The following is a 10,958-nucleotide window of genomic DNA, read 5'->3' on the forward strand; positions in this document are numbered from 1 at the left end:
GTGCAGGTTCTGAGACTGTATTGCTTGTCTTTGTGCTTCACCACTTTAGGAATCACTGACCCAGAACAACCATTTGCATATTTGTTGTCCTTGCACATTTGTAATGTTGTGACAGGGATTCTGTAAAGAAGTATGGGATTGTAAAAGAAAAAGCATACATGCTTGCCTAACTACTGCAGCATAAGCCTGATACTGTAGCTGTGCCTTTAAGCGTGAGAACTGAGCAATCATGTGGCTGCATATCGTTCAGGTCCTAGATCTGCTCTGAGCAGAGAGCAGTGACTGCCAATCACCACTCTTTGCTTTGACTTGCTCCTGCAGCTCTCACTGGGGAGGAGGGCTGAGCCAGCTGTTGGTCAGGAATCTTGATGGATCTTGACATTGCCAGGATCCTCTGAGACCAGAGTGGGCCTGTGACTTCAGCCGACAGCAGACTTTAAAATTAAGTGTACTTGTGTGACCCGCAAGAGAAGTATGGGCAAAAGAGCTTTGACCATCTTCTTTTTATTTTATTTTATTTTATTTTATTTTATTTTTATTTTTTTAACTATTGTAGGAGTTAGAGGCAAATGCAATGATATTATTCTAGAACTAAGGGCATAGCTCTTACACCCTACAGTGCTGTCGTTATTGGACATGCTTTGGTGGGTGTAGCCACTGGGACTTTTGGTTTGACCGCAGCGGTCCTGGTCTGTGTAATGGAGCAGCTGGCAACATGTCCTGCTTCTTGATAACTGGAACAAAGTGCAACTAATAAACAACATTTTGTTAATTTCTTTTGGGGCTCATTTTGATTTGTACTATGTAGAATTTAGAAATGCAATTGAACATCACCCCACACACACTTAATATTGCACACATCTAAGTGAACCCTTAAGCCTCCTACACAAGATGCGATTGTTGGCAGGGTATTCTCTGTTGACAGACTGTTGTACTAAAATCTTACTGTTAGTACGCTCCTTTTGACAATTGTTGTCCAACTTTCTGCCAACAAATGTTGGATGCCATGCTAGTAAATTTTCAGCGGACAACGGTTGGTTGTCAGATTTTCTGATAGTCAGTACACAAGTTGAAAGTACAAACACACATGCTCGGAATCAATGCTCACCAAACATGAAACTAGCAGAACTGACCCAAAGGGTGGCACTCGAGCTGAAATTCCTCGTAGTGCATCACTACGTTTGTGTTTGGCCAACAATTGTGTACTGTTTAGTATGCAAGACAAAATCCAGGCGCACGCCCTTTTGACAAAAATCAGACACTCGGTTGGCCAACAATCACATCGTGTGTAAGAGGATTTAGTGTTGCATTTATTTTATTTTTTTAAATGATGCAAACTTTTTTTCTTTTTTTTTTTTTTTTTAACTTTTTTCATTGACAACACATCCTGTTGAGAAATGGGAGTTACAAATGTTAAAAAAGTTAGTTGCAACCATAACCCAGTGTGGTAAATATGTGAGCACTTCCGTGAATGATCATTTCGCTTTTCATTTGCTGCTATATGGATATGCCCATAGTTGTAATGTGGTGTATTTGTTAGCCAACACTTTGAGCTGTTTATAGAAGGACCACAAGGGGGTGCAGTGGAGGCGCTATGTTTCTATGTTTGTGATGTTTGTGTTGTTTGTGTGGGTCAAGGGTTGCAGACTTTGGCAGAGCATTGTGGGAAAGTTCCAGCAGCCCTGCAGCTGCTTACACTACATGTGGCCTGTGTGTAAATGGAGGACTAAAATTTCAAGCACTAGCTGTTCATAAAGCATGGATACTGCAGGGGTCGCCACCTGGCTCAGCTCTCACTGCCACAGGACTTGTTCTCTTTTGTTTTCTGTTCCTTGAAACAAGGTTGACTGCTGCTTTTGGATCATTAACAGTTTGCAGTCTGTCCAAATACATTTCCCCCTAGAGTTCACTGTTCCTAGTCAGACCTTAGATCTTTGAAGTTTCTTTATAAGTTCATACCTATTTTCTTGCCATGTATTGTCTGTCTGGTTTTCAGCTGCTATGCTAATACATTATGATTTATAAGGTCACTTCTCCCCCTACTGCCATTGTCATTTTTAGTAGCCTTCTATTTTCCGAAAGCAACCAATAAGGTTTTTATTTGGTTGCTCTGGGCAACTGGTCATCTTTAATTTCAGTACAATAATTTTCAGTTATCAGAAACCACCTACAATGCCATCAATAAATAGTTTTATAAAGTGGATTTCAATCTGTCCTGAAAAAAGCTGTTAAACACTTAGGGGTATATTTACAAAGTAGTAAACCCGGCATTCATTGCAGGTCACTCTTCCAGGTGCGTGTGTTTTTAAGTGCGATTGATTCTCCGCCATAAAATTGTGATAAGTCACATTTGCTGCTTCATAAATATATCCTTTTGATATCTCTGACGTTTTTTGTGGCATATTATAGTGTGTAGCACACACCAGTGTATAAAAAAGATCTGCATTGTGTATGATTTATACTCAATGTAATGGTGTCTTGAATATCATGTCGGCCACTAGAGTGTTGTTTCCTCTAAAACATTTAGGCTTAATGTACACGGGACATTTTACAACCTCTCCTGAACGATATAACTTGACTGATAATAACCGACGTTTAAAAACGTCCGTTATGCCGCATTTACATGCCACATTTGTGTTTTAGAAGAGCGTTTTTTTTTTTTTCTTTTCCAAATAGTCATTAAAAACGTCTGTAAATGAAACACAGGTAAACAAGTGCTGCATTTACAAGAGTTTGGCGTTTCAAATGCCTCCTAAACATCCATCCTGAAAGCATTTTTTTTTTTTCTTTTTTTTTCCAAAAAATTCTATAAAAATCCTAAAAACGACCCTTCATGTACGTATGAGAGGAGTGTTCAGGGGCAGCTGAACGTCCGTTTACCGGCAGCAGTGTACATGAGGCCTTAGACTGTTTATTTTATTTTTTGGGGGGTTTTCACATGTGCCGGAGACTTGACTCAGCTATTTGCTTTTGCACCTTAGTTGTCTTCCTGGGTTGTCCATAGCTTAACTTAAAGTCCAGGATTCTTACAACTTTGCATTTTCAGATCCCTCTCCCCACGATTGATAAAAAAGCTAATATATAATTACTTTTGGCTTTTCTGTCCTGCTCACATTATCCCCTTTCTCAGAAATGAAGCTGTTTCCATGCACAGGTAGGAGGAGTTTCTCCTGCCGGATGTCACATCCCTGAAGATAAACAGCACTACATTTACCAAATTGCAAGGAAGGGGAGGGTGTGTGGGCAAAGCAAACTGGCTCTATCTGCAATACATGAATGGCCCACACTCATGTCAGTCATATGACCTAGTTATTGTGGGAGGATCAGACCGTGGGTCTCAGCCTCCTTGTCCCACTGACGGCAGCGAGCGGTGATGTAACTAGATCACTACTAGCTGAAAAAGAACTACTGTGGGGAAGTTGCAAGCCCTGCACAGCAGCGACCACCAGTCTTAAAAAACAGATATGCAGAGGAGTGAACTGTTATATTCAAAATACAAGTGTGGCTTTGTCACTGACAGAAGGAATTGTAGGTGGAAATATACTGACAAGGTAAAGAAGCACCTTTTACAGGTGTTTAAAAAAAACTTTTTCCTGAAGTTCTACATTAAGAAAGCCATTCAACCGATTCATATTTGAGCTGTGGGTGCCCGTGTCGCACTACTGGGAGGGAATTTAGTGATCAAACAGCTCCTGCATCCAATAACATGCAGGCACTGTTTGGATGTTCTGACAGCTGTTGGAGGCAGCTGTCAGAATACAATAGCCAGCAGGGAAGGTTGTCCATGTGTGCTGTTTAATGTGGATGGAGGAATCTGTTGGACCTCTTTCTTTCATCTTGCGGGTCGAACAAAAGAAATCCAAGTGTATGGTTTGGAGTTAGAAAAATACCACACCTGCTTTTTTTTTTTTTTCTTTTTTTTTTTTTTTTATATATATATCCCGCAACTTAACTGCAGCTCCATTTCTCAGTTTCAATGCGTCACAGCTCTGTTTCTGATTGCGTTTCTTTGCATCACAGCTCAATTGTGGTGTTTAGAATTGAATGACCTTTCAATAAAGTAAACAAATAAGTTCTCTGCACTTTAAAAGCTCAAGGCATTGCTGGCCAGAACCAACACTACTTGGATTTTACCATGTAGATCGGATGTCTCAAACTGGCATCCCTCCAGCTGGTGCGATACGACAAGTCCCATGAGGCATTGCAAGGCTGACAGCTACACGCATGACTTCCACAGGCAGAGGCATGATGGTATTTGTAGTTTCGCAACAGCTGGAGGACCAGCAGTTTGAGACCCCTGATGTAGATGATGTGAATCGGCCCTTTGTTTTGCTGTTGGTTCTTCTCCTTCTTTTTCAGGTGTTCTCTTTTGGGATTTTATTTTATTTATGACAGGTACTTACGGTATATAGTGCCATCCATTTACGCAGCACTTTACATTCACATCAGTCCCTGCCCTCAAGGAGCTTACAATCTAAGGTCCCTAATGCACATTCATGCATACACATACTAGGGTCAGTTTAGACAGAAGTCAATTAGCCTACCAGCATGTCTTTGGAGTGTGGGAGGAAACCGGCGCTCTTTATTATTTTTCTAATAATTTGGTGCTCCCTGTTTAATGTGTATTTGCCTGTTCCTGTTTTGGGAACTCTTTAATCTTCAGCACGTTGGCACTCTCTTCCTCGTTGGCCTGTTTACCATCTCGCTTTGCCTGATTTTTTTTTTCTTTTTTTCCCCCTTCACAGCTGCTCGGCTCTTTTATGTAAACGGTCATGCTATGTCTTATATTTTGTCAGCGTGAGTGTGGTGGTTTTGTATTTACACTTCTCCAGGCTATTTTCTCCTTGGTTTGCGTGCACCTCTTCCCCTCTTTAGATTAGGCCTATAATCCCCCCAGGCCTCATGGTGCTCCACTTGTCCACTCTCCTTCAGCATCCTGCACTGTCACCACCACACCCCTAGTGTCTTTGTACTCCTCGGAGCTCTCCCTCCCTGTCTCTCAGCTATTATCTCATGCTCTTTGTCTTTCTGAGTGAGAGGGGATATGACACACGGGGGAGGGGAGATCATGTATTATTCTAAGCCAGTAACGCGAATATAAAAAGCTGTAGGAAAGTTGGGCAGGTCGTGGATCATTTTGTTGTAGAAGTTCCTTGTTCATGTGTAGCTTAATACAGCACCTGACTGCTTCACTGTGCCTTTATGGAGCTCTGATTGCAATCTGCTGTAAGAGCTAGCCGTCTGTGCTACTTTACTGGCGTAACGCCAAGTCTGGCTCTTGGAGTCCTCAACTACTTGCTACCAGCCAAGAGGGGGCAAAACCAATGAGCCATAGGGCATGCTTTTTATTAAAGCAGAGTTGCAGAAAGCCCAGAAACCACATCAGCTGCTGTCGATAGCGAGCCATTGCCAGAAACCCCAAGGCTACTACAGTTGCAGAACAACTGCCAAACACTATAAATCTGAGATTTAGTGTGACGCAAAGTTTCCTTAAGAGCTTAATTTCTGAAAGCTACTGTATTACTTCCCTCCTCCCTCCTAAAGTGCTGTGTTCTTAGGTGAAACCCACTTGAGGCAGCCAATGTTAAGATAGAAGTGTGATCTTGATGAATGAAAGGAGCTGCTCCGTGTGTGGGTTGCTGGCGAGCTGCCATGTCTTTGGGGATCATAGAAATTATTGATGACACTGAACACTTGTATGCATCTCCACAGCTGATTCAACATGGAAAATGCAGGCTGGAGAAGGGAAGTTTTTCTATTGGTTTACATTCCACAGAGTTTGATATCCCGGTTTGGGAGGGGGATTTTCAAGGAGTTATTTTCTCCTGGTATAGCTTGACTAATATATGAAGGCGCTTTTTAGGCAGTGTAGAAAATTTGCTTAATTAATCCTTATACAATGCACGTATTTATTTTTACTGGCACACGTCCAGGGCCTGAGAGGGAAAGAAACAGCAGAGACGCACAAAGCCTGTATATTATAAAACAAACAATTCTGTATTGTGTGCTCTGTCATACTGGAATTGCTTGGAGTCTAATATTTATCGCACACCACAACTTTATAGGCTTCTGTTAGGAAAGTGTCAGGCAAAAGAATTATCTTGGATAATTTGTGCTGCCCCACAGTAACCAAATTCAGCCATTGTGGCACTCTTAGGCAGCCTATACACTGATTGCATCCCAGACGCTTCTCCCAGCGGGGATGGTAGGAGGGATTCCCGCATCAATACTGTCTGTGTTGATGAGGGAATCAAGTGAATTTCTTTCCTGACAACCTGTGGTTGCAGGGAAGAAATTTGCTCTGTGTATGGCCAGCCTTGGGTACCAGCCGTTTATGACATTTTTCTTGTATGAGGTGGGGAAAATGGCTACATTTTAAGAATAGTTTCCATCCAAAACTGAAAATGAATCCCCTTCTAGCTGCTGTGGTCCTGCTCAAAATTCATAATTTTTCTGTTTACTACTTTGTGTATTGTACATTAGATTGATTGTAAAGCTCTAATGTGGATGCGAAATGACTGCTTAATGCGGAACTTCACCCAAAAGGGAAAGTTCTGCTTGTTTGCCCCCCCACCTACCCCCCCCCCCCCCTCACCTATTGCCACTTTTTTTTGGGGGGGGGGGGATCTAGTGGGTACCTGGTTTTGGCAGGTACCTGTTCCCACTTCCTCCCGGATTGCCTAGGCGATCCAAGCAGACATGCACAGCCATTTTCCCCCATTTTACTGGTGCCTGGACCTGAAGCCCATTAAAGAATCTGTTTGGGTGAGGACGTGACTGGATCACTGGGCAGCTAGCTAAGTGCCCTATTAAATATCAGCAGTCACAGTATTTTTTTTTTTTTTTTTTGGGGGGGGGGGGGCTTCTCCTCTTTAAACGGGGCACAATTTTTGGTGGAGAGGACAGCACAATGTAAATCGGATTGCAAACAACCAAGCAAAACTATCTGTTGTGGGCAGAGTTTGCCTTTGATCTGCAAGTGATCTTATACGTGTATATAAAATGAAAAAATAGAGGCCCAAAGCACACAATGAGATTCCTATTTTTTTTTTTTTTTTTTTCTTTTTTATAGTGGATGTTAAAGTAAAAAAACAAGCATCTGGCTGGTTCTTGTAAGCTGCACTTCTGCTGTCCGTTTCCTGATGAACCAGACAAAATTACTTTGTGGGTGGCCCTGTTGGCATTGGCTGTACGAATAAGTCGCAGTGGGAAATCCTTCCATCAGTGCTGTATAATGTGGATGGTAGAATCTGCAGGCTGAACACAACAGATTGATGTGTATGACCAGCCTTATCGCTAGCTTTTTAAAAGCATATCAATGATCAAAATTAAAAATGATATATTAATTTCCACATTTTATTTCAATTGTTTGTAACTACCCCTATTAATCAAAATAATCTTAAAGTTTGTAAACTTTGCGAAGATCCCCACACATTTACCTTGAATTCTGTTACACATATTCTCTGTGCCCTGCTGATGGGCACTGCGGTATCGCACAGTTCACAGGGCCTGCTTTCTGTACTATTGAGATTCTGAGGAAGCAGGGTCAGTGTAGGAATCGCTGCTTGTAGCTTTTAGACTGCAGGGTATCATGGGATATGTAAAGTACAGTAGAAGAGAAGATGCAGGGAATCCAGGAAGTTGGGGAAAGAGATGGCTAGCAGACAGGCAGAACTCGTGAAAGGCAACATGAAAGGAGATTTTTCAAGTAAGCTTATATTTGTCAACAAGAACTATTGTTTTTTCTGTTACAGTGCTGATGATGTATAATCGCATAAAAAGAAATTCTGCACTAAGAAAAAAGGGAGTTTGCCATTGCTGACAGTGTTCTTAAAGCACTAATTACCTGTCTGTCGCTCTCTGCATTACTGTCTAAATCTCTGATCTGCAACAAAAATTCACATCAGGAAAGACCAACCTCTGATTTGCAAACTTGTCACTGGCTTAAAGTATTAAAACCACTAGATCAGCCAAGCAACTGGTGTTTTTTGGAGAGATTGGCAATAGCAACCTGTTATTCAGTCTAGATTTATCTTAGACTGGATAACTGTATAAAATGTATTGTCCTTATTGAACAGACTGTCGTATAACTCTCTATCTCTTGTTTTAGGCAAACGGCATTAAAATCGGACCACAACATTCAACGCCTGGATCACCTGGGTCTCATATGGGAGGACAGCAAGCTGGAGGCGGGTGCTGTTGAACCTCATCATTCCATGTGAAGAGCCTGAAGTGGCTGTTTCTTGTCCATAGGCTATTGTACTTTTACCTTCTCTTCTCCTTCTCCAGTTTCAATGTTCACTTTAAAGAAGATTTTTGAAATTGTATTCATACTGTATCATTTGCTTTTGATTTATAGGTTTGATTGTGGTTGTTAAATGTTGTCTTGTTCCCCCTAAGTAAAAAAAGAAAAAACTGAATTGACACTAAGACGTTTTCATAGTATTTTAAATGGTTTGTGTAGGTAGGATTCACGGATCTGTGGTGACCTGTGCAAAGGGACATAACATTAAACAATAAAACCATTGATTATACCTATTTTCTGTCTACCAATATATACATATATGCAGGAAGAAGATTAACATGGTATGGTTAACCAGAAGTGAACTCAGGTGAAATTGTATTGCAAGACTCAGGCAGTACAGATCAGTGAGCATCCTCGCCTTAGATCTAGTGCTATTGGTGGATGGCAAGATGGCAGCTGCTGAGCTTTCGATTTTCTTGTTTACATACAAGTAGTCACAGTAATCTGCAGAGCCTAGTATGCTTGGTCAGCCTTATTTGATCACATAAGGAAAGATTTGCAGTTCCTCCACAAAAGATTGCATGGACCTATGCTGAAGGACTTTGTCAGTATCATCTGATGGATAACTCATCGCTAGGGAGGTGCAGCAACCACTTCACCTATTAAGGGGCTTCACTCCCTTGCTAACCCTGGGTGCAGCAGAACCTTACTCGCTACCAAGGGAACAGCAATAAAGCTTTTTGTTGGTCTGGCTAGCAAGAGAGCGCAACCAAAGACTAAGGTAGATGTTAACTGGTATTGGCGTCTGGATCGCTCTTGTGAGGCCTCATATTGTAGAGTAAACTTAAGTAATGAATTTAGCTTGTTATACTCTTTACTGCTAATAGTCATTACCTGTTAGGGAGCGACTTAAAATATATCAACATGTAATAAATGTTTTAAAAAAAGTCCATTAGCACTAAAATGGTCATGACCCTTTTTTTTACAAATTCCAGCTTACCACAGCCCATGGTATATGTGTTGTGGTGCATTGTACGCTACTGTACAATGTGTTGGGGTGCCATTCACAGTGAAGGGCTTTGAGAGGCGTCACACACAGAAGCAGGTGTGTTGTCACAACGCACAAGTGCGATAAGCCTTGAAAACCATACATTGCAGTGAGTATACATTTTAAGTAATTTTTGACGTGACTGGTGTTTTTACATGCTTGATGTGCTGCATTGCCATTTCCCCTACTGATGTGTAAATCCCCCCTCCCTGTCAGACACCGCAGTCAGCACACTTGCTAAAGGACTGCTGAAATAAAATAAAATCTTGCATAAGTCACCTAGACAGTCTGTTTCTGGTAAGTCTGCGTAATTGATTGCCCTTGATAGAGGGGAATAGTTGGGCACAGTCACTGTGCATTACTATTGCTCAGATAGCACGGAAAGTATATAATGGACAATTATGACTGCTCTGGTGTAGATAGATTTGAGGACAAAGCTTTTTCAAGATGTTACACATTGGCGGGTTTACTTTATTAGTGTATATATGTATATACATATTTTTGTGTGTATGTATATATAATTGTATTTTTTGACCTAGGTTTTGAAGGATGGCTAATTTTTCAGGTTTCCATATATATGCGTGCTAATGTTTTCAGCTGCCGGTAGTCCATTATAGACTTTTGTGGGGACAAGATCAAATTTCTTTTAGGCAGATTGTGACATAGATTCATTGGTATTGAGGCTAATTTATAACAGGGTTTTAAAGCAGAGCTTCACCCAAAACTGGTTGTTCTGTGGAAGCCCCGACAGGTTTTAGTAGGGCTCTCTATGTTCCCATGGAGAATGCAGAGCACACCATTAGCTGATTATTGGGCATAAAACTTTGCCCCACACAGAGTATTTGTTTTGCATAGGACTCTACTTCAACTGTAAAGAGCTAAGTATAAAATTTAAATTGAATTTTAAAATATTGGTAAATAGGAAATTGTGTATAATCAAAGTGTTTATGTATCATATTTACTCATGTACAGTGTGTATATGATGCTACAATATGTATGGAACATTGGAGGGAGAAGAGAGCTTCATGTTTTATTAGAACTAATTTACTGGAGACGATAACAATAAACCTGCTCTATTCCTGCTTTTGTCATGAAGTAAAATTGTCATGAACTGACCTTGTCATGAACTGACCTAGTGAGAACGTTCATTTGGTTTTCATTTTAATCCAGACTTATGTTGCGTTCATTGCACTGTTCTCAGTTTTGCACAACATTTTGTGACTGTTTAGTGGCTTTTGTTCACAGTGTAAAATTTTAGGTTATTGTTGGGATATTAAACTGATTTTTTGTTACAGGCCTGAAAATGACTTTGTGGTTTGCAGATGCGTTATACAGAGACTCCGGGAATTACACAGTAGTTGCTTTTCAACTACAACATATTTTGGCGGAACGGCAGTCACTTGCCTGGTTCTCCCCCGGTGCACATGATTACATGGAGTGCTCCTTAGGCCCTTTGCACACAGGCCTTGTGTCCCTGGTGCCTTTGCTCTTCGTAGATACAAATCTATGCGTTTGTACAGCCTGTCTTTACCTCTTTTAACTCATAAAGCACCGCCACTTGGTAAGAATACAGGGGATATTGAAGTACATTAGAATTCACACATACCGAGATCTATAGTGAGGCACACCAGATGTCTGTTATCACCTGCTTTGCCATAGAGACAA

General features: G+C 41.1%; 1 protein-coding gene across 1 annotated transcript in view; it reads left to right on the plus strand.

Annotated features, from left to right (window-relative positions):
- The window catches only part of RAB2A (RAB2A, member RAS oncogene family), a 156,958-nt gene extending 146,373 nt beyond the window's left edge, over positions 1 to 10,585 (plus strand). The window contains exon 8 of the mRNA XM_077492754.1: positions 8,111 to 10,585. Coding sequence (XP_077348880.1) covers positions 8,111 to 8,203 — 93 coding nt within the window. The 3' untranslated portion in view covers positions 8,204 to 10,585. The remainder of the gene's footprint in view (positions 1 to 8,110) is intronic.
- Positions 10,586 to 10,958: the final 373 nt, after the last annotated feature.

Source organism: Lithobates pipiens, unplaced genomic scaffold (assembly GCF_037356315.1).
Source record: "Lithobates pipiens isolate NorthernLeopardFrog02 unplaced genomic scaffold, aLitPip1_a1.2 Scaffold_19, whole genome shotgun sequence".
Classification (NCBI taxonomy): Eukaryota; Metazoa; Chordata; class Amphibia; order Anura; family Ranidae; genus Lithobates; species Lithobates pipiens.